General features: G+C 44.6%; 1 protein-coding gene across 1 annotated transcript in view; it reads right to left on the reverse strand.

The window, feature by feature from the left end:
- The window catches only part of Rxfp2 (relaxin family peptide receptor 2), a 62,429-nt gene that overhangs the window by 16,567 nt on the left and 21,470 nt on the right, over nt 1–24,392 (reverse strand). Inside the window, exons 3-11 of the mRNA XM_006979605.4 lie at nt 23,216–23,293; nt 17,582–17,687; nt 16,161–16,232; nt 10,426–10,497; nt 9,675–9,746; nt 6,973–7,044; nt 5,646–5,717; nt 2,893–2,964; nt 2,108–2,179 (exon numbers count right to left, since the gene is read on the reverse strand). Coding sequence (XP_006979667.2) covers nt 2,108–2,179; nt 2,893–2,964; nt 5,646–5,717; nt 6,973–7,044; nt 9,675–9,746; nt 10,426–10,497; nt 16,161–16,232; nt 17,582–17,687; nt 23,216–23,293 — 688 coding nt within the window. The remainder of the gene's footprint in view (nt 1–2,107; nt 2,180–2,892; nt 2,965–5,645; nt 5,718–6,972; nt 7,045–9,674; nt 9,747–10,425; nt 10,498–16,160; nt 16,233–17,581; nt 17,688–23,215; nt 23,294–24,392) is intronic.

The raw sequence follows: 24,392 nt of genomic DNA on the forward strand, positions 1-24,392 counted from the left end.
CGCCTATATGTGTGCATACCATGTGGGTGCAGCACTAACGACCACCAGGAGAGGGCATCAGATGTCCTGGAACTGGAGTTCCAGAAAGTTGTGAGCAGCCATGTGGATGCTGTGAACCCAACTCGGGTCCTCTGGAAGAACAGCCAGTGCTCTTAACTGCTGAGTCCTCTCTCCAGCCCCAAAGTATAAGATCTTAACTATTCTTGAGATCTTGATAGATATGGGCAAGCTAGAAATAGCTATAGAGGTTTTTCCCTAGGGAAGTTGATTTGCAGTAACAGCCAGGGTTATGGTTTGGATGTGGTCCGCTCCCTAGCGGTTCATGTAGGGGAGGTGTGGTCTTTAATGTTGAGGTGTAGATCCTTCAAAAAGAAGGCCCTAGTGAGGAGTGGCCACGCCTCTGTGTGCGCACCCTCAGAAAATACTGAGGTAGTTTTGTGAGATTCCCGGTAGCTCCTGCGTGAATTAAAAAGGTGGGGGGAGTCTGACTCCTGACTATCTCTTTCACTTCCTGTCTCACCACGTGACCCCCTCTGCACATCCTCATCACGATATTTTTATCAGAGGCTGAATGGATCTCACTGACAGGTCTTAGACTTCTAGCCTTTAAACCTGGGCTAAACAAACCTCTTTTCTCCATAAAGTATCCAGCCTTGGCTATTTTGTGACAGGGATAGAAAACGGACAAATATTATAAGACAAGGAAGAAACAAAATAAAAGATGAATGACAAGGGGCGGAGCCATCAGTCTTGGTTATGGAAATTAGGAAGCGCCTGGCAAAGCCGTAAGGATTGGATTTTAGATTTAGTAAAGGAAGGGCAACTTTTAAGGTGTGAGTAGAGCTTGGTTAGAGAAACCCATGCCTGGGATTGGACATCGTCTTCAGGAACCCACAAATGACTCAGCATGGGTGGAAGACAAAATATATGCAGGAGCTGTAGAGGAAATGCACCCGGAAGGGTCCCGGGAGACAGGAGGTGAGGGCCACACACAAGCTTCAAGGCCTTATTTCCCAGAGTGCAGTGGAAGCCTTGGAGTCACTGCTTCGCTGCACACACACACACACACACACACACACACACACACACACACACACACATGCTACAAGCCACTCGCCATCCCAGGCATCTGCCTCTGGCTTCTGTAACCCACATCCACATTCCTTCCCCAGACCTGACCAGGAACGAGCCCCCAAGAGACCCACTGCTGAACAAACTGTCTGCGGGAGTTTGACACAGAATGATTTTCAGTTCAAGAACAAAACATTATCTATACAAGTCACTTTAGACATTTCTGGATTTTATTTATGATGCCCATTCATTTCATGGAATTACTATAATTAGTTTAAAAATGCCTTTTTTTTTTGAGTTATTGGCCCCAGTCCTCCAGAGCTAGGCCTAAAGAATGGGGGAAAGGTTGCTTGAGACATCAATGACCCTTTTATCGCCCCAATCAGCAGGATGAGGTCTCTATCCTACTTATCACTGTGTATCATATCACAGATTTAATTTTAACTTCCAGTGATTCAGTTATGTAGGCAGCAATAAATTCACGGCTAAACAGAGGTTTTCCAAAGCCTTAAAGCTATAAAGCATGTATTTGGACAGAGAGTTATGTGAGGTGTCTGAAAACGTTTCTGTGACCCTGTCCTCACTGTAGACCTGTCTCCTTGCCTCACCAGCTACAGAACTCATGACCTCTTGGGAATATGAAGAGCCAGACATTCCTCTGGCCAGATATAATCAGCCAACAACATATCAATCATGTCTCGCTTCATCCGTCCTCTATTGAGAGTTAACCATACCGACCATTAGAGAAATATCATTAACGTGTTTAAAAGACCAATCCCCAACACACATATACATGGAATTGACCCAAGGAGAATAGGCAGAGAAAGCAGGGCAGTCTGCCTCCCCGTCAATCCCAGGACAGGATTTTAATATGCTCTTGACTTCAGGATCATGAGGGTTTCCTAATTGGGTTTTAATATCTAATAGCCTACAGAAGTTTGATTGTTCCAAGTAGAAATACAGTCTCCCTCGTCATTTAGATTAATAATCTTGGAAGAAAGCAATCATGTTCTTCCCAGAAGAACATGCTACTTACAGTTCTCCTAAATTTTTTAAGGAAGAAAATGTCTTCTCTGGAACAAACTCAATTTGATTTCTAGGCAGAAACCTGTAAAACATGGTGAGAGTTAGTCTGCTGTGGCAATCAGCTCCTGCTGGGAGACGCCACTGCTGGGGGCCTTTTAATAAGCCTCCTTTGGGGACTCAGCAGGAGCTGGGCAAGACTTTCCCCGAGGAAAATCATACCCATGTCTCTTCGGAAGCTCTGCTGGGCCCAGTGTGGTCTGTGAAGTCACATTGGTTTGGTTTCTGATCATTTTTATAAGTGTCTCTTTTTAAATTCTGTTCCCGTTTCTCTCTAGTCACACATTTAATCAGCAAGCGTGGCTGCGTGCTTACTATCCCCGGAAAACTGCCATTACAATGCACACAAACTACTCGTGTTTCTTAGCTTGCCAATGCAAATGTGCCAATTGGCCAATTCATCTGCCCTTTCCCGCCCCCAGGACAGGCACAATCAGCAATCAGAGTCACCCGTCAGAATTTTTGGCCAGTCGAAATGCATTAGATTGCACCCACCTTCAACCTTTGGCCAATTGGGACGCATTAGATTGCTCCCACTTTCTTGGGCTTGGGGGGTACCTAGCTTGATGAGTACTAGCCACTTTCAGGTGAAGGATTTCATTTTCCCCACCCCCTTTCCCTACTGAACTTTCACATCAAGGCTGGAAACACAACAGTACTTTGCAATCCATGGTCAGCATTTTCCTTGACTCTGCCCATCTACAGGGCTCCTGTCGTACTGAAGCCACGTGTACTTACAGAACCGTGAGTGAGTCGCACGTAAGGAAGGTGGAGTTCGTTAGGTACTTTATTTCATTGTTTGCCAGATCCCTGAAAGCCACGGAGGGAAAACACTTCAAACACCTTTGGATAATCCACATCACTTAGGGGTGCTTTTCATTGATAGAATAGTTCTGAATTTTATCTTTCCTTCCTTGTTTTATCCTTTTTGTCATATATCTTTCCTAATTCTTGTGGGATTTCTATAATTAATATTATGTTTCCTTTTTCTTTCCAACTGATGCTAAAACTTAATTAAAAAACAAAAAACAAGCCGGGCAGTGGTGGCGCACGCCTTTAATCCTAGGACTCGGGAGGCAGAGGCAGGCGGATCTCTGTGAGTTCGAGGCCAGCCTAGGCTCCAGAGTGAGATCCAGGACAGGCTCAAAGCTACACAGAGAAACCCTGTCTTGGGGGAAAAAATAACAACCAAAAAAAAAAAAAAAGAAAGAGAGAGAGAGAGAGAGAGAGAGAGAGAGAGAGAGAGAGAGAGAGAGAGAGAGAAAGAAAGAAAGAAAGAAAGAAAGAAAGAAAGAAAGAAAGAAGGGAAGGAAGAGTCCCTCTGGGCTGGACACTATGCTGTTAACTGTAAGTGGTGCTTTTAATGACTCTTAGGCACGTGAATCCCTGGTACCTTTGGTGGCTATTTGGGGAGGATTAGGAGGTGTGCTCTTGCTGGTCCGTCTGCCCCCTGTCCTGTCGTTTCCCGGTGTGTAAATGAATATGTTCAATTCCTGAGCATTTCTGAGACCACATCTCATGGATCCCAGGTTGGCCTCAGACTTTGTGGAACTGAGACTGGCCTTGAACTCCCGATCAACTGCTTTGCCACCTCACATGTAGTGGTACAAGAAAAGCACACCCTTCTAGTCCCCTCACGTAGCCTGCTGGCCTTGAACTGGCTATGCAACTGAGGAAGGCTTGATCTCCTGATCCTTCTGCTTCTTGCCTCCTGAGTGATGGAATTTTTGATGAGTTTTATTCTCATAGTTTTCAGGTCATCATTTCTATTGCTTTTAACAGTGGCACACTTATATAAAAACCTCTATCGCTTACAGACCTTTTAGTGAAAGATAAATAAATAAATAAATGGAAATTAGAGTCAGCAAATCAACACAACCCCACCTGTGCGTGTGAAAGCTGAGATACTGACATTTTATCGATTTAGGGGGACCCAGTCACCTAATTTGACCACGAGAAGAGCTGTGGAGGTGATGTATGGTTTTGATGACTGACAACCTTGGGTTGCTGCAGAAAATCAGGGAGGTGTATGTGGCAGGCAGAGTGGGTGGTGGTGAAGTCCTGGAACTCTTAAGCAGGTAGGCTTAGTGCACCTATGTGACAAGGGTTTCCTGATCACCTATCACGTGGTGGGCGTGGTCTCAGTCCTGGGGTGGGGTTGGAAACACATAGGCATCCTCTGAAGCTGACCAGTGTGTGGAGACAGCATCCTGGAGGTGATGTTTCAGTGGACATTGGGAGGGATGAGGAAGAAAGCCTTTCAAAGCTTCGAGAAGCTCATGAGCCTGGAGATGGGTTTAGAATTGTGGTTTTTCTACATCTGGACGGAAGGGCATGTGGAGGAAAGTGGGGTTAAAGAGAGCCGATGGGCAAGGGATGGCCAATGCCGAGAGAAGTAGGTAAGGGATATCGAAGACGATTGTTCCGTAAAGTACGCTGTTTTTCATAGCACACATACGGTGACTGAAATGTCCCTTCTCAGCATTGGTTGTTGTTTGTCAGTCTGGTCAGAACAAGCAAGAGAAGACAAAAGGAGTTCAAGTGGACTCATGAGACTCGGTCGGGTGTTAAAAGGAAGAGCAGAAAACGCTGCTGTCAGGGGACGACTGTGTGATGAGTACAGGTTGGTGGCCAAGGCAGAACATGACCTTACGAGTTTGGGGACACTCCAAGGACTTTCTTGTTCATTTTAGTTTTTTTTTTTTTTTTTTTTTTTTGACAGGGTTTCTTTGTGTAGTTTTGGAGCCTGTCCTGGATCTCACTCTGTAGACCAGACTTGCCTCGAACTCACAGAGATGTGCCTGGCTCTGCCTCCCGAGTGCTGGGATTAAAGGCGTGCGCCACCACCGCCTGCCCTCATTTTAGTTTTTAAAGATTTATTTTTATGTAACCCGTAGGAGTGTCTTGCCTGTGTTCGTGTCTGTGTGGCACATATCCAGTGCCTGAAGAGTACAGAAGAGGGCATCAGCTTCCCTGGAACTTACGAGTGGTTGTGAGCAGCTACGCGTGTGTGTGTGTGTGTGTGTGTGTGTGTGTGTGTGTGTGTGTGTGTGTGTGTGTGCTGAGACTTGGACCCACGACCTCTGGAAGAGCAGCCAGTGCTCTTAACCACTGAGCCATCCCTCCAGGCCCCCCTCTTTTGTTTTCTTTTAGAGACAGAACGCTCACTGGGTAAGCCAGGCTTGGCTTACGTCCTCAGTCTTCCTGTCTCAACCTCCTAAGTGCTGTGTTACAGCTGACCTCAAAAGGTATTTTCTCATTTTATTTCACAAGGTTGTGTAAGTGTATCATGTACTTTGAGCACACCCACCCAAACCCCTGACACCTCCCCTCTCCTCACAGGTGTTTAAAAACAGCAAATGACAATAAGATTTTGGTTTGGGAGAGGCACGTTAGGTGGATTTTAAAGATAGTTCTGAATTAAATTTATGGCTACCCTCCTTAATCCTAGCATACGCATACAACAAATTCAATCCTTAACGAATACTCACATCCAGTTAAGTAGAGGCATCTGGGCACACAGACGTTCAGGAAGGACTTGTAGCTGGTTACTCACCATGGACCTCCAAACAGAGAAAATGGCAATTAGACACAAAATGATTAAGCCGCGTCAAAGAGAGTAATTATGCTCTTCTACAGTTTTGAAAATTGTCTGCTCTAATTCATATTTCAGGACGAAGTCTTTGTATGTAACTACACTTTCCAAATAGAGCTTACGTGTGTGTACGCCCAGGGGCAGGTGCTGGCAGTCCGTGGCTGTGTGCACAGCGTACATCCTGAGACAAATTATCACTCACTTTAATTTTATGAGGTAGAGCGAAAGCAAGCAGCAGACAATAACTGTGAAGTTTATGATCGTTTTCCTTGTGTACCACAAGTTTGTGATGATTTCCAGCACCATTAGTTCTCAAGATGTTTTCTCAGGGATGCATGAATCATTTATACCATTAAAAAACCACACTGGAAACGGCATTAAATCTAGGATGTGACAGTTAGGGGAATTATCGAGAGCCAACAGTTCATGAGCATGCTAAGATACATGATTAATTTAGGATACCGCGGTCCCTTTGATAAATGGACCCTTCACGGTGTTGCATCACCCAGTGGAAAGGAACACGGAACCCCACCCCACCCCCGCCCCCGCTGCCTGCCAATCATCCTAGCATATTAACAGTGCAAGCACAATTATGGAAACATCTCTGTCCGTAGGGCCTAGATTTGGGGTTTTCATCCGTTGTCTTTGAGAAAAAGCGTATTTCCTCTAGTGAGAGTGGAGTGGGAGGCTGGAGAGATGGCTCAGTGGTTAACAACGCTGACTGCCCCTGCAGAGGACCTGAGTTCAGCTGCCAGCATCAATATGGCAGCTGGCAGACGCCTGGAACTCTAGGTCCAGGGGAATCTAACGCCCTCTTCTGGCCTCTCTGGGTACTGCATAAACATCGCGCACAAACAGGAGGGTAAAATACTCACAGGCACCAAACTGAAAGTGAACAGATCTTTTAAAAAGGGAGTTGGAACTGTGTTCCTATGAGATCCTATTACATTTCATTCAGTTTAACTAGGATGTCAGGAAATAAAAGCAGCTCTTGGTTCAACCGCTGCAAACAGAAACATGACTTGGGGCTTTAGGAGATGATAGAGGATGAACGCTGAGCAGGCAGCTTAGGCGGCAATCGGCCAAGCTGTTGCCTTTGACTTAGCAACAGTAACTAGGGCCTGATGTTCAGCCAAGATGGGCCTGACGCTTTCGGTTTGCAGCATTTTCTCAAAGGCTTCTGTTTCGAAGGCAGGGGGACTGAAAGAGAGATGGATACTTACAAGAAAAATAAGGAGTTTAATCCAGTAAAGGACCTCGGTGAGACTCTGGTGATTGGATTGTCGTCTAAAATTCTGACAAGACACATCAAAATGTTTCCAATGTTAGAGACATTCCTGAAGCCAGTCCAGGGAAAATATAAAAGGGACGACGAGAAACCTGCTTCTCCCAACGCCTGGCCGACTCCTGCCTCAGGGGGCTGGGCGTCTTTTCCTTCATTCTCGGAGGGGGAGGGCACTGTTTTCTCCAAGTTTCTGCAGCTCTTCTCCTAGTGCTTACACGAAGTTGGAACTGATCTCCCTCTGCACCCACCTGACAAACACTGACTGGCTGAAATGGCCTCCACAAACACCCTGCCTGCTGGTGGGCTGAATGAAGGGGGGATTCGCATACTCCCCCTCAAATAACGTAACATGACATAATGTAACGTAACGTAAGATAACATAACATAACAGCTATGAGCTGTTCACCTCTAAATGGTAGAGGGGAATCGCATGTCTTCATTATAGAGAAGAAATAACACATGAGTGAAGAAACAGATGTGTTGAATCAGATTTAAATATCGCCCAGTGTTTGCAGATGTTGGAACTTCACACAGTACCTGCTACTACGAACAACTTTAATGCTTTCATATATCAGTTAGACAAATTAGAAAATGCATTTCCTTAATGACTGGTTAGATGGGTCATCTTTTTTTTTATTTAAAAAAATCTATAATTTTTTCTTTTACTTAAAAATACTTGTATGAATTCTTTGCAAATTTCATACAACGTATTTTGATCATATTCATCCCCCTCCTCCAGCTCCTCTCAGATCCACCTCCCCCATCCCAACCTACCCAAACTTTATGTTCTTTGTTAAATCATCTTTTGAGTCTGGTATATAGAGCTCCTATACTCTCTAGAGTGGAACCATCCACAGGAGCATGGCGGACCTACCAACAGTCACACCCTTAAAGAAAACCCACCCTCCCTCTCGTAGCACCTGTCAGTCACCAATAGCTCCTCAGTAGGGTGGGACTTCCTGCCCGCCTCCCCCTTCCATGCTGGGGTATTTGGTCTGGTTTTGCCCCTTCCCTTTCCTCATTTTTCTCTCTTTCCTTCCTCTTTTCCTCTCAATGGGGATGTAGTTTTTGAGGGATAAGTATGATAACACGAGACAAGCATTGACAGGCAGTGTGGTCCTTTAACAAATGCTATCTCGTGCCCTTCAAAAGGAGTCAATGTAGCACAATTCTTAGAAAAATCACATTTTTAAAACGTAATTTTGTTTTATGTATATGGGTGTTTTTCCTGGATGCCTGGTGCCCACAGAAGCTGGAAGTGGGTATCAAATCCCTTGGAACTGGAGTTAGAGACAGTTGTGAGCCACCCACATATGTGGGTGCTGGAAACTGATCCTAGCTCCTCTGCAAGAGCAGCCAGTGCCCTTAACCACTGAGCCATCTCTCCAGCCCTGAAATCACAATTCTTTAATCTCACAACTAAACAAGGCATTCAAGAAGGTCTGTGCAGATGACGGAATGGACATGCACACACTTTCAAGGGGTCTTGTGGGAAGGAGAGAAAACCCATTGTAGAGTGACAAATCACCGTTTGAAACTGTATTCAGACGGCAAACCCATTGTAGAGTGACAAATCACCGTTTGAAACTGTATTCAGACGGCAAACCCATTGTAGAGTGACAAATCACCGTTTGAAACTGTATTCAGACGGCAAAAGGAAAGAGTGGCCTTTGACACAGGTGCCGCCTTGTATCTCAGAAGTCCGAGGCACGGAGGATCAGGAGCAGACAGTTACAAGAGCACCTACTCACTATGTGACAGGAACTCTGCCCTAGACACTTCCTGTTTGCTATGTGACGATGCTCATAACAGTCCTTGTAAAGAAGGGGTCATTAGGGCGAAGGCCTGGCAAGATGAGGAAGTTGGCTGGGTCATTAAGCCCAGGACCAGGCTCCCACTTGGTCTAGTGGAACCAAAGCCCTGAACTTTCCACAAGCCAGGCCAATCTGCAGACCATGATCAGAGCAACACAGAGCCTAGGGCTCTCTGCTTATTGTGACAAAGAAAACACAAGCAGCTGATGAGCGATGCTTGGAGACAGAGCTGTTGGCTTAGCGGGAAAGTGAGGAAATGGGAGATGTTACTGGATTCTCCAACCTTTCTCCGGATGCCCTGAGGATCAGAGCAAGCCCTGAACCTCTTGCTTCCTAACTTCAGAGGTTTCTAAGAAAGGGGGCATTCTCCCCTCCCAGGGTCACCTTGCAACATCTGGAGAGACTTTTCTGTTGTCATAACTCTTAGAGAGAAGTTGCATTGCTGACATCGAATGAGCAGAGGCCTCCTGCAAGGCGCGGGGCACACTGTCTTCTCCGCTTCGAGCAAAGAATTACAGAAGTCAAGATGTCAGTAGTGCTGGGGTCGAGGACTTTCTGTTCTTGGTGACATTGGATGGCTGCCTGGCTTGGCAAGGCTGCCATTGGGTGCTGAGGCTCCCCTGTAATAACATGGCCAGATTTCTTTTCCATATAACCATCGCCTGACCTACTCATGTCTGAATTCCTTGGGCAAAATGCATCAGATTATATGTGAGTCAGAAACATAATAGACCAGAGACATCCCGGTCTGGAAACTATCCAAGCATTATTGTAAATCATTAAGACCATGAGCATTTGTAGGAGAGAGAAGAGCCAAGATACTTACAGCCAAGTGAGCTGATGCAAGTCTTTGAATATCCCAGGCCTGAGGGCTGTAATGCAGTTATGGCTGAGGTATCTGCAAACAGTATGGGTGAGTTCATTAGGCAAACTCCACACCTCAGTCAGCCACATACACTTAGACAGATTTGGTGTTGTAGTCTGGGTATCTGCTTCTGCAAGCATGTTCTGAATGAGCTGAAGCAGGAGCTGGACGGACCAGGGGATGCCCAGAAATACAAGTCCAGGCTGGGTCCCACTATGACCAGGGCAAGCAACATGGCCAAGGACAATATTGGCAGATATTCCATTAGGTTGGAGTAGAAAGAAAGATAACTAAATATGTTGAGCAATTCTTACTTCTAGCCTTTTTTGGTCATATTCTCAGTACGTTACTATTTTAAGAAGTATATATCCAGTGAGCTATGGTATGGGAAAAATAAAATACTGAGATGCTAAGAAAGTGATCTGTCAGCAAGAAGACAATATTAGAGAGAGAAACTTTGGATGATTAATTATTCTTGTATGATGAGGAATTTAGGTCCTTTTTTTTTTTTTTGGTGTTGGTTCAGGAGATCAAACTCAGGGCCTCTCATCTCATATTAGGCAAATGCTCTGAGCTACATGCCCAGCCCTAACATGAATACCTACCTTGTACTCTTTTAAGGGTTCTTCCATCTCCCCAACCCACCCGATTCTACCTTTGTGGTCTTTTCTTCGAATGATACCCATAATAGACTAATGAAGGAGTTACTCACAGGATCTGCAGATTATATAATCCAAAAAATGCTCTCCTGGATATGTGAGTGATGCAGTTGTGCTGGAGGTATCTGTGGGAACAAGATGGGAAAGTCACGTGATTGCGGTATGCCAGTCAGGTGATCGCAGTATACAGGCTTTAAGCTTAAATAGCTGTGTGATGACTTTTTCCCTTTTCCCACCTGAAGGCAGTGGGTGAAACTGGATTCTAAAGCACAGAGCTTTATTCACATGTTGCCGGTAGGCAAGGGAGCTACAAAACAAGACAAGGCATGTAACGAGGTTGACCACCTGCGATCTGGACCACTGAAGTCCGGTGGTGGTGGTGGTGGTGTGTGTGTGTGTGTGTGTGTGTGTGTGTGTGTTGCAGCTAGTCATCTTTTATTCAGTCAGGAGCTCTAGCAACCCTCTTTTCTAGCTGGTCTCTATGGGAGACCGACCAGCACCAGGCTGAGCCTTTAGTTCTGCAATTTTTTCGTTGTGTTCTCACGAACAAAGGAGGGGCCCTTTGAGTCCTTTCTAGATGGAAAGCAAGAAGCAAGCAAATCAGAGATGTGCTCAGGGTCCTAGCAGCTGCTGAACTCTGGCTGCCATGCTGTGTCAACTTTCAGGTCTATGAGTCACAAAACTTGAAAATACAGAATTGATTTGATAGTAGCAATAACAGCACTATTGAGGGGTCCATGGGAAGAACACTCACTTCCGGTCCTCATCATGCAATAGGACGTTAGGCCTGAATCCCTACATTCTAAAGCAGGCTGGGGCAGGAAACAGCCATACTGATGGCGACTACTACATAAGTGGGTTTTGTTTTGTATAGTGTGTGTGTGTGTGTGTGTGTGAGTGATGCTGAGGATTGAACCCTGGGCCTTGTGCAGGCCAGGCAAGTGCTTTACGTCAGTACTATGCTTCTAACCCCTACATTATCTATGGCTTTGATGTCTCTCATTTCTGTTCGAATGGACGCTTACAATATTTCACAAGGCTGTGCTAATTGTTACGGCGTTCCACTCACTGTAAAACCATGGGCAGAACATGTGTGTGTGTTTGGTGTCTAACTAGACTTTGAATTTTATTCTGGTGCAATTATTCCCTGTCAGAGCTTCCCAGCTGTGGTAGTTTGAATGTAAATGGCCCCCCATAAGCTCAGAGGGAGTGGCACTATTGGGAGGCGTGGCCTTGTTGAAGTAGGCGTGGCCTTGTTGGAGGAAGCGTGTCACTGTGGGGCAGGCTTTAGGGTCTCTTTTGCTTAAGCTTCCTCAGTATTAGACACTTCCCATTGCCTTCTGATCAGGATGTAGCCAGCATCACGTCTGCCTGCAAGCCGCCAATGCTCCTGCCATGATGATGATGGACTGAACCTCTGAAACTGTAAGCAAGCCCCTCTTCCCCAATTAAATGTTTTCCTTATAAGAGTTGCTGTAGCCGGGCGGTGGTGGCGCACGCCTTTAATCCCAGCACTCGGGAGGCAGAGCCAGGCGGATCTCTGTGAGTTCGAGGCCAGCCTGGGCTACCAAGTGAGCTCCAGGAAAGGCGCAAAACTACGCAGAGAAACCCTGTCTCGAAAAACCAAAAAAAAAAAAAAAAAAAAAAAAGAGTTGCTGTGGTCACGGTGTCTTTTCACAGCAGTAGAAACCCTAAGACACCAACCTTCCCTTAGAGTCGTGAGTGTGTTACAAAAGTGACTAGAGTTGACCGTCTTTTTGTCTCAAGGCAGCGGGATAGAAAGTCAAGATCGGCTTCTGGTTTATTAGTGATCCTCAGGGCAAAAACCAATCACACTTCCACGCATCCCCCGCTCTCGGAAAACATTGCTGATCCAGGGCACCTGCATCATACCTGTGCCCACCTACAAAGCGCCAATCCCAACGCTGCAGAAGAACCTTGAGAGGAAGTGAGCGCGTGTATCCTAACCCCGCCCTCTGACCCCAAACACCCGCTTGCTTCTTGCACTGTGTCTGTGGGGAGACTCACGCAGCAGAAATCCCTTTGGGGCTTATGATTCTGTTATGAATAGGACAGACGGACGAGGAGCAGCATCTATCTGAACGTTAGAGGAGTGTCTGAAGATAACGAAAGTGGACGCGGTGAATTCGATTTCGATACAAAGGAAAACAGTGAACGCACATGAGATGCCAGGAAAGGCCCACTGAAGTTTCTCTTAAACATAAAATCCACTACTCAGTTAGGCCAGTTTATCTGAGATGATTCTTCATCCAAGGGCGCAACACATGCTTTTCCTCCTTAGTGAAGAGATGGGCGCCATTGCAAATTGTGACTGTGATGTTGTGCCTTCACAGCAGAAGACAAAGGAAAGAGATATTCAGACCGAGGGCCTGTTCGATTCCTCTGCCTCCTGCAGCTGGTCCCCTCTCACCAACATCACTTAAGAATCCAGTTTCTTAAATAATGGAGAGCCCCGAGTCTTAGATCTGTTGGCTGTTGCCGCGGAGAGACTGCACGTCTCAGGTCTCAAGTCCCAGGCGGAGACTGCCGAACTTAAGCTCTCTCCTCGGTGTCTACTTTCTTTTTCCAGAAGAGCCATTTAGAGAATGTGAGAATGGAAACATTGACAATCTGGCAAGCGGTACCTCTTTCTACTCCAAACCGAGACACGAGTCCATTAAATGTATCTCACACTGAACAGCTTGTCTAAGAACAGTTTCCTGGATCATGAATCTCAGCTCTTTCAGCTATCAGAGACTTCTCATGCGAAACACCAGGGTCTTATGTACCAAAATAAAGCAAATAAATACCTTAATGACATGTGTGTTCATAAGCTATTTTTAAAGGTGACATTGTGCATGTTAGAGCCAGACAGGCACCTTTAATTATGTTTCATTGCCAATGATTGATTGCATTTAACAAGAACTCAGGGTAAGAAGAAATACCTAATTTTTATAAGGTTTGTGTTACAATGAGGAGGAGGAGGATCACTGTTGGTTTCCATGGCAGCGATGATAAAATGTTAGAGTCAACCCCATAAATTGTTTTTTATTTCTCTGAAAGGTCATCGCAAACTACTTTTTCTTCTTCTTCAACTTTAGAAAATCCTGGTGCTTTAAGAGGTTATTAAGATAACCAAACTGATCCACAGTAAAAGAAAATTTACATTCCTTGAGCAATGTTCATACATCTGGCAATAAAAATTAAATTTTGATGTAGGAATTTCTTTCCCTTTGTGTCAGAATGACCGTAACTCTACCTTGGGGACTTGGAGAGGTCTAGACTGGAGACTCAGTGGACAGGAAGTTCTGTGCTGTCTTGGGGCCACACACTGATACGCAGTAGTGGTCTCAGCAAGGAGGGTTAGTCTCTACCTTTGGGGCCCTGAGGAAATTTGGGAGCTGAATTATGAAGCTGTTCCCACATTCTTCCTTCCAGTGGTTACCGGCTGTTTCAAGTAGGGATGTGGACAACAAATGAGGAAGGACTTGGCTAGAGATGTCCAATGTTAAGTCTCCTGTCTGAACGTGCTAATGATCTCCCTGCCTCCCTGGGTACTCATCTTTCTCCTCAAACAGGGCACAAAAAGCACAAGATGGAATCATGCCTTGGACAAGACTGGACGTCTCAGTAACTCTGGAACATACTGACCAATTTCTCTCCACCCCTGGGTTTTCATTGTGATAGTTAAGCGCCTCCATGTTCATCAGAAGCCTCGGCCTCTGGCTGTGATTCTCTCACTAGCTAATTATAGGTCTTAATTGAGTCCCTTAACCTTTGTACACTCAACTGGCTCATGTCTAAGGTGGTCTGATTAGAAAGTCTTACAACTTCTATGATACCTGATAATAGAATTTGTTAGAGTTTGGGTCCTAAATGTCCCCCGAAGGCTCAAGTGTTCAAGGCTTGCATCTCAGCTAGGTGCTGTTGGGAGGAGCCCAACCTTCAAGAGATGGGGACCAGAGGGAGGTCTCAGGTCACCGGGGGCACCACCTTGAAGAGAAGAGTGGGGCCCCAGCTTCCCTCTCCTCCTCATTCTCATCTGTTTCCTGGTAACGAGGTTCCTTTGTCTCACCCCATGATTCCAGGACAGGGCCCATCTGTCCTGCACCGAAACCTCCCAAACTGTGATCGAACGACACCTTTCCTCTTTATAAACTGATTGTCTCGGGCATTTTGTAGAAGTGGCAGAAAGTTGACTCTTTAAGACAAAACCCTTGCCATTCTTTCTGTGAGTGACTGCTGTCGAATTGCTTCTCTGGCGAACAGCGTGAACGCTGTGCAAGCACGGCATCGATTGACAGAAGGAACACGTGACTTTAGGAATGACTAAGATGTCGCGAAGCTTTGTGGTTCTGATTTCCTCTCTAGAGGACTCTTGAAGCCCAGGGCTAATGTGTGGCTAATCCAGGGGGACAGTGACAGTACGATCACACTCGAGGACGGAGCAGAAGGAACTGACTATGTCTCGGGTTACGGAGAGAATAACCAAAGGACGTGAGAGGACACCGCACGTCCACACCATCCACACACAGCTCCACTAGGTGACCCTCTTCCAGGGATGTGTCTCTTGCTTGAGGGGGCCTGTCTTTAATTCCATGAATGTGGAATCACTGATGGCATTTCCAGAGATAACACAAGAAAACATTTCTGCCAAGGACCCGACATGTGCAACACCCCTTTGCAGATACTGTTACCAGACCTCTTGGCAGGTGTGGCATCTTCAGAGACCAGAGGAACTCGGCTTGGAAGGACCAGTAGACAATCACCCAAGCTACAAATGGCTGCTACGAACCTGTGAGTTTCCTACCCACAAATATCAATGGGAGGCATCATGCTGACTAGTAGAAATGTTCTTATTCTCTATCCAATGTGACTCTTTAAATACTCTAGTATGAAGATATGAAGTGGACTAATGAGAGGCTGGAGAGATGGTACAAGCCCAGCTGCCCTCCCAGAGGACTTTTATTCAGTCCTAGCACCTAATGGTAGCTCACAACCGTCCAGGTCTCAGCTATTGTTTCTCTTGGATGCTAGAAGCACGTGGTCTCCTTCTTTCTCACTGAATACTATTTATATTTTATTTACACATTAGTTATTGATGTAGTCTCTCCTCAAATGTACTAATATCACCATCATTATCATCATCATCATCATCATCATCATCATCATCATCATCATATTTTTGCTCTTATTATCCTGGGATTCAGGCTGTTCCCTGTCATTACACATTTTAAACACAAGAACTAGTCTTGCCTATGCTTCCACTTTTTTTTTTCCAAATTAAAAAGCACATCCAGCCGGGCGGTGGTGGCGCACACCTTTAACCCCAGCACTCGGGAGGCAGAGCCAGGTGGATCTCTGTGAGTTCGAGGCCAACCTGGACTACCAAATGAGTTCCAGGAGAGGCGCAAAACTACACAGAGAAACACTGTCTTGAAAAAAACAAACAAACAAAAACAAAACAAAACAAAACAAAAAAAGCACATCCAGCCCCTCTGATCCTGCAATGTCAATGTCATTCTCAAATAACATTAAGGAAAGACTTGAAACTATGTATTGAGATATTGTACCTCAAGTCCAAGTCAGGCCGCTGAGATGGGTTCAGTGAAACTGTAAACTATGAAATGAAAACACACCCTCCTTTCCAGTGCTTTACTTCCCAATCTTAAGTTTAGGACCAGATTTAGCAACACATATAAAAACTATTCGATTTTGTTCTCGGATCAAAAGTGCCTTAAAACATCACCAGAGTTTCCTCGTAAATCTAGTATTTATAGTTACTTACATCTTTTTGAGTTCTGTGTATTTGCTGAAAACTTTGACTGGAAGTCTGTGGATTTTATTTTTATTAAGAGATCTGAAATAAAAATCAAAACAATTTTTTTGTTACTTTGGGACAAGCTTTCATGTGTCCCAGTATGCAGCCCAGGCTAGCCCAGGTTTATCTTGATCTCTATCCTCTCTCCTTAGTCAGTTGGTATAACAGAGTAGATAGGGTGTGATGATTTCACTGTCTCTATTAATTTCTGGAGAAGTAAACAAAACATAAGAACAAGTGAAAACAAAGACTACAGAAAATCCCAACCACCTCAGCCATGTGTGATGAGCACATGACTACAGAAGACCCAACAATCTTAGACATGTCCAATGAGCACATGACTATGCAAGATCCCAACCATCTTAGACATGTCCAATGAGCACATGACTACAGAAGATCCCAACCGTCTCAGACATGCCCAATGAGGGCATGGCTATGCAAGATCCCAACCATCTTAGACATGTCCAATGAGATCATGACTACAGAAAATCCCAATCATCTCAGACATGTTCAATGAGCACATGACTACAGAAGATCCCAACCATCTTAGACATGTCCAATGAGGGCATGACCATGCAAGATCCCAACCATCTTAGACATGTGCAATGAGCACATGACTACAGAAGATCGCAACCACCTTAGACATGTGCAATGAGGGCATGACTATGCAAGATCCCAACCATCCTGGACATGCCCGATGAAGGCAGGACTACAGATTCCTGGCCTTAAATTTCTTTCTGCAAAATTCAGGAAAGTTTGCATGATCCAGAACAGCTGGCTTTGTGGATCTTTCTATCTTTCCTTGAAGTTTCAGAAGGATTGTCAGCTTTAAAAATGAGATGACATAAGCCTGCTCCCTTTTCTTCAGCAGCAGGGCCACAGCATAACAGTGCCTAAGTCAGAGCATACTGGACAAGCACTCCAGGCCACAGACAGACATCGTGAGGTGAACATTAACCAGGCTCATCTAGATCATATTTAAAATGTATTTTCCTGTGGAGGAAGTAGATCAACCTCATTAGTGACTGGTTTTAGAAGTAGTTCCAGGGGCTGGAGAGATGGCTCAGTGCTGAAGAGCACTGGCTGCTCTTGCAGAGGACCCGGGTATGATTCCTAGTATCCACACCGTGGCTCACAACCATCTGTAACTCTAGTTTCAGGGTCTCTGACACCATCTTCTGAACAGTGTGGGTACTGTACACATGTGGTACACATCCATCCATCCATGCAGGCAACACTCATATACATAAAATACAAATAAATAAATCTTTTAAGAAGTCCTTTCACTTATTTGCTAATTGTATTATGTATAATTTGTCATTATGGCACTGCAGGGTTTTCGGTGTTTTTTGTGGGAGTTTAGGTATAAAGATGTGACGCATACTCACAGTAATGTCACGTTGCTAGAAACCTTTGGCACGGCTTTTAAGTCAGCTTGTGTGCATTCCAGCTCGTTTTCTCTACAGGAACAGTGCTGTGGGTACTGGCTGAGAACTGGGGAGAAAAGACAAGAGAATTACACCAGAAAAAACAAAACAAACAAACAAAAAACCCAATCATGTTTATTTATGGCAACAACTGACAATCTTCTCTTTTAATCAACTACATAACAATTTATATCTATTAATGGGCTCCTTGAGCCCTTCATAAAAGCAGACAAGAATTCTCTCCAAATCAAGTTCACCTCATCTCTAGTGCCTTCCCACAGTCATCTTAAAGACATTTAACATCTCACAGAGCAGGAAGAAACCACAATAAAATCAGACCAAGCACTGAGACAAGATAAAGTTCTGTTCAGTGAAAAGCATCGTTTGTTGGAGTAAATCTCCATGGTGATGGCTGGACCAACTCAATCCGATAGCATGAAGCAGTTGCTAAATGAATGTCATGTGGAATACGTGATAGAGGAGCAGAGAAAGAGGCAGAAGATTTTGATAGGATCTTTAATTTCTCCACTGACCCAATGGAGATTTGATTTGATGCAGTTAAGAAAGTGAAAGTTAATTTTTATTTATATTATCATTTATGGTGATATTTTATTTGTACTGAAATGTGATTTTATTTGTATGTTAATAAATAAAGTTGCCTGGGGATCAGAGCTAATAACAAGCCACAGCAGAAGTCTGGCAGTGGTAGCACATGCCCTTAATCCTGATCACATGACAGGCAGATCTCTGTATGTTCAAGGACACCACCAGCATGGAGACACACACCTTTAGTCTCAATACCAACCATAGAAGATCTGGAGGTCTGTATAGATGGACAGTGACGATGAGGTCATGTGGTTGGGTTTACAACCAATGAGAAGGCAGAACAGAAAGTCTATAAGAAGACAGAGACACAGGAAGTAGTTCTCTGGCTGAGAAAGGCAGCAGCGGCAGTGAAGGGTAAGGTTTTTAGGGCTTAGCTATTGCTCTGACCTCTTGGGCTTTCATCTCTGCATTGGCTCAGTGTTTCTTATTTTAAAAGATGGTTACATCTACAATTAGTATTAAAATTAACTAATTAGTCAACTGTTTTGACACAGGGTCTTGCTATGTAGTACATTACCTTTTACCTTGACCTGATGAATGATGGTATTCAAGACATGTGCTATGGTGTGAATTCAGCTGGTTGCTGTTATGCGCTGAACTGTGAGTATAAATTCTCTCTAATTGCCCATTCTTCTTTGTATCACATTTAAAGTGCATTTAGCTGCATTTTGGCAGCAAAGTTACCACAGCTATTACTGGATCCCCACTTCATGCAGGAGATGCTTTCAGTATATAATGTTTAGATGTTATTATGTAGTCTACATGGTAATTGGCTCAACCCAATAAAGATAGCACTAATACGTTTTGTCTAATGTTTACTGACATCAAGACTATTACAGCTGTATTATTCTGATTAAGGTTGTAATCAGAAAGCACTTGGCCATAAAAGAGTTTCATACAGTCAAGCTGGGTATGCTGCTTGAAGCAGAGACATGATGGGGCTCAGTGGTTACGAGCACTGGCTGCTCTTGCAGAGGTCCTGGGTTCAGTTCCCAGCACCCAGGTGGTGGCTCACAACCATCTGTAACTCCTGTTCTAGGTGATCTGATGCCCTCTTCTGGCCTCCTCAGGCATTAAGCAGGCATACAGTGCATATACATGCATGCAGGCAAAATATACGCATAAAAAATAAAAGTAAACAAACCTTTAAGAAGGCAGAAATGTGGGCCTTTCTCCACCCTCCCTGTCTTGTGAAACATTCACGCCACCCCCCTGTTCTTCTGTGGATGGTCCTGAAAGGCCCTTCCCATCTCCATCCACCTCACTCACCAAGACATTCCTTGGGCTCAGATTTGTAGCCTTTGTCTGCCCTGGATCTTATAATAATTGGCATTGTCTTCGTTCTTCCTGCTCAGCTGGCACAGTGATGTTTTTGGCCCAGATCCCTCTTGATTGGGAATCTGTCTTGTACCTGGCAGGGCTCTGTGGTGCCCCTGCCCGGCCTTTACAACCTAACTGCCAGCAGCGACCATCCCACCCATCCAAGACTTCTGACAGTCACGGCCAGGCATGGGGTTCCCAGCTAAGACTTCCTTCTCTCACCCGCTCTACATCTGAAGGGGCCATTTTCAAGCATCTTGTCCTGATCCTCTTTGCTACTAAAAACTAAAACACCAAAACAAAGACCCAACCCAGTCAAACACACAGAAAAGCTGTAACTTTGGTGATTTCCCACTGTGTGTGAAGCGAGCTCCCGAACAAGACATATTAGAGACTTAGAATTTTCAGTTGTATTTCTTACTAATCTTGTCGTTTCTAAATTAGATTTTTCTGTGTCGTTTTGATTTTTCAAGCAGTGAAAAGTTTTAAGAAGTGTCTCGACAAAGCAGAACTTTAGTCTTGATAAGGGGACGCACTCGGAAGAGCCAGTACACGGGGCAGGAAGTACGCTAGTTTTCCTTCCCACACAGACTGTGGCTCTCTCCATCGCCTGGGGTCCTGACCTCGAGGTCTGTCGTGATTGGCTAGTTTTTAAAGAATTGGCACACACACACACACACACACACACACACACACACACACACCACAAAGGGGAGGGGTCAGCCATTTTAACTCAAGAATGTTTCAGGGCCTTTGTGTAAACAAAGGTTTTTCAGGGTGTGTGTGTGGGGGGCGGGGAGGAGAAGCGAGATGAAGACATTTGCATCCAGGTGGGACAGATAAAAAGATTTGAATTCCCTGTCATAAAGAGTGTTATAGTACTTGGCATCAAAGACTCATTTAGTAGCATTAACAGTTCCTCCTCGTCTTCTAAACAGTTTTTTCTTCAAACTCAGTGAGATGTAGGCTCCTTTCTTCTATCCTGCCTTGGAGTGAGAAACAATGGCAGTACGGGGCACCTGTTGGGTAGCAGCTGACTCAGGAAGCCTGGGTTTGGCCCCTGGGACAGAGAGTGAACTGTTGTATCTATTTCACCAGCACCGGCAGAGGTGAGCCCCGCCCCCGCCCCGCCCCCTCCGTGGGTGGTCCCTTGGCTGGGAGATTGACCCGCCCACTGGAACTTGAGGTCTGCACCAGGCCGGATGACCAGAAGGCGTTTCCTCTTAAGAGGCCTTCATGGCTACATTAACATTGCATCTGCGGAGAGAATGCAGACTTCTCTGGGGGTCAGGTCAGAGATCAGAGGTCAGAGATCAGAGATCCCCAAACACTTTCGTTTCTCTGGCTCCTGGCAAGGACGAAGCCGCCAAGGACTCATGAGTTCCAAGGACATTTCTGGCTTTTAGCCAAGAAAGAAACTGGCCACTTTTCTCTGGGGTCAATTTTTACCTCCATTTATAAAATATTTATTTTAGTGTGTGTGTGTGTGTGTGTGTGTCTGAATGGATCTATGTGCCCCACTTGTGTGTAGTGTCATAGAGGCCAGCAGAGGGCATCAAATCACCTTAGTCACAGATGGTTGTGAGCTACTATGTGGGTGCTGGGAACTGAACCCAGGTCCTCTGCAAGAGCAGCCAGTGCTCTTAACCAATGAGCCATCTCCTCAGCCCCAATTTCTCTTTTCTCTTTTGATATGTGGACTCATTACACAGCCCAGGTTAGCTTTGAACTCAGGACCCTTCTGCCTCAGATTCCTGATTGCTGGGGTTGCAAGTGCATGCCACTGTATATGGTTTAATTTCATTTTTATAGATTATGTATGAATGTATAAGTGTAGGAGTTATGAACTAGTGTTATGAAGTTCATACTCCAGTCTTTCTCAGGGATGGAATGGAGATTGTTTTCAGGGCCCTCATGGATACCTAAATTCACAGATGCTCAAGTCCCTTCTAAAAGTGATGCAGTATTTGCATACAACTTACATACAAATCCCTGCATCTTCTCATGTATCTCTAGAGGCTTCATGACACTGATTATAACATAAATGCTGAGGATATAATTGTTACACTATATACATATTTTATATTATTACATGATTTTAACAGTATATAACAACATAGAATAATATACATTAATATTAATGATTTTATTAATATTAATGAGAAAATGTGCTGAACAAGTTCAGCACAGATACAGTTTTTATGAGACTATTTCTGATTTGTTGGTTGAATGCACAATTATGCAGCCCTAGGTGAGAGGACTGACTGTACACTCTTAGTATAGAGTTTCGTTGTTGTTGTTGATTTGTTTGCTTGTTTTTGAGACAGGGTCCCACTATGTAGTAGTCTTGGTTAGCCTGGAACTCACAGAGATTGCCTTCTTCTGCCTCCCAGAGTGCTGGGATTAAAGGTGTGCACAACCATGCCCAATGTTAGTATAGTATTTAATATATACACATTACATACATAAATGAAGTTTATGTATAATAACATGTATCAAACTATATATTCATCTACATATGTACATACATACATACATACACACACACACACACACACACACACACACACACACACACATCCAACCCTACGAGCAATCTCCGCAGTGAGTGCCCCAAGCCCTGGAGGGGAATGCTGCAGCCTCCTGAGTTCAGCTCTGCCCTCCCAGCTCACGGTGTAGAATCTCAGCACACTTGCATAAAGGCATTTGTGCACCCTGCGTTGACCAACTACCTGCGGCTCTTACTGGCATTGTTTACCTGCCGGTCCTGTTACCTCTTCTGTCTCCATCCAGGGACTTCACAGCCACCTCAGGGCATTGCTCGGGAGGAAATTCCCACTCCTGGCAGAGCCCTTATTTCTTACTGTGGTCTTCCATGCCTCCCTCTGCAGCCCCGAATCACCACGGCTTAGTGAGAATGTCTTTCCAGATACACGTGAGCTATTTGTGAGTTGGGGACACACCTTAATCAGTACTGTATGTCCTGTGTCTGGAACACAGCACAAGCTCTTTGTTGAAAAAAAAATCAAAGGAAACAGAACCTTGTTATTTGTCACCATTATTGATTAGCTATTCCTATAACTGATACAGAGACACAAGAAATAAGCATGCATGGAGATGGATCTGTTGTTTCTTTTTTTTCTCAGACCCTCAGGCAGACAGGAGAACGGTTACCAGTGAAATACATTGAAATGAAATTGACCTTCTGAAGATAACTGAGCCAGTACAGCAGTCCCCCCTTATCCACAGGGGACACATTCCAAGACGCCCAGTGGATGCTTGAAACCAGAGATAACAACACCAAAGCCTGTATTGACTGTTTTCCCGATGCTGACGTGCCTCTGAAAAAGTTCAATTTATAAATCAGGCCAGTGAGATGAAGAGTAAGTAATTACTTAATAGAAGAATCGTAACAGTATATATACCACGACCAAGGTTATGTGAACGCGGTCTGTCTGTCTCCAGGCACCGCCATCATCGTTACCAGGAGCCCGAGTCCCAGCTCCTCAAGTGTTCATATACTGTCTGGGCACTGCAGGTGCCTGCAGCTCTTTGAAACTGTCGACAGCAAAGCCTTAGATAAGAGAGGGCTGCTGTTCCCCGATAAGCCCACGCACCACAGTTACGTTCTCGCACAGCGGATACCGTCTTTGAACCAACACCACTTACAGCACTCCTGTGTTAATGTCACTCTACTGACATTTCCATGGACTGTGCCAAATATGGTCGGCCATCCACTAGTGTCACCTGTGGGGTGGTGATTGATACGCATCAGTTAGTCTAGAGATCAGATCGCATGCCACAAAAACAAAAGAATAAAAATGTCATGAAATCAAACCAAGAAAACCCAAAGACCTGCTCAAGCAACAGAACGGTTTTTTTTTTGTTTGTTTTGTTTTTTTTTGTTTTGTTTTTAAATATGAAGATAGTAAGAGAGAGTTAAACAGACCTCTGTGGGGATTTCCCGCTTTCACTTACAAGGATTTCAGATGTACGCTTCACAACACATATAAATTATCTTATGTAATCGTAAATGTCTTGGTAAACAATACCTCTTTCTAATACTGATATTTTGAATCTTCGACTTGGATTTCAGGGATTCCACAAGACCTATTGCCCTCTGCCCATCGCTTTGCCTCGTGAAGCTGGGAGGGGCTTGTGGGATGGGGTCCTGAGTTTGATAAAATCGGAACTTTCTTGCTTTGCTTTGTTGCTGGGGCTTGAACCCAGGCCTTACATGCTGTCAGCATGGGCTGTATCACTCCTTGCCAGATTTTGTTTTTAAATAAAGCAAAAAACCAAAGTACTTTTTAATAAAAAGTGTTGAATCCCATTGAGGGAAAACAGTGTCTTGGCTTCTCATGCTTTAATGTCAACTTGCCATTTGCTGTTATAATATTCTTATTTGATATTTCTTTTCAATTAGAAAAAATATATACAAACAATTTATTTATGTACATCTTTACAAAAAAGGGGCCTATTCCGAAGCGTCCTTAATTGAGCACCTGCTATAAAAATGGTAAGATTTGCATTGTAATAGAGGGCACCAAAGTCCACATGAATCAAAAAGTAAATTCATGGGGCAGTTGCGTGCTCCTTTGATCCCTGATATCTGTAATTTATCTTTACGTCTTTTTCATATCCTGAATGATGCTTTTGGGATATCTTTAATGGCAATAAGCTGTTCCATGTGCATTGTTCAGTTTGGGTTCAGAACGTCCTTGTGGGGCAAAGAAACAAGAGTGAGCCTTGATTCCCACAGAGCAAATGAGAAATCTCCGAGTAGCTTGTTCACTGATCCCCAGAGAACGGCCTCTGAACTGAGCACAGACTGAGCGTCTACTGT

This window comes from Peromyscus maniculatus, chromosome 23 (assembly GCF_049852395.1).
Source record: "Peromyscus maniculatus bairdii isolate BWxNUB_F1_BW_parent chromosome 23, HU_Pman_BW_mat_3.1, whole genome shotgun sequence".
Classification (NCBI taxonomy): domain Eukaryota; kingdom Metazoa; phylum Chordata; class Mammalia; order Rodentia; family Cricetidae; genus Peromyscus; species Peromyscus maniculatus.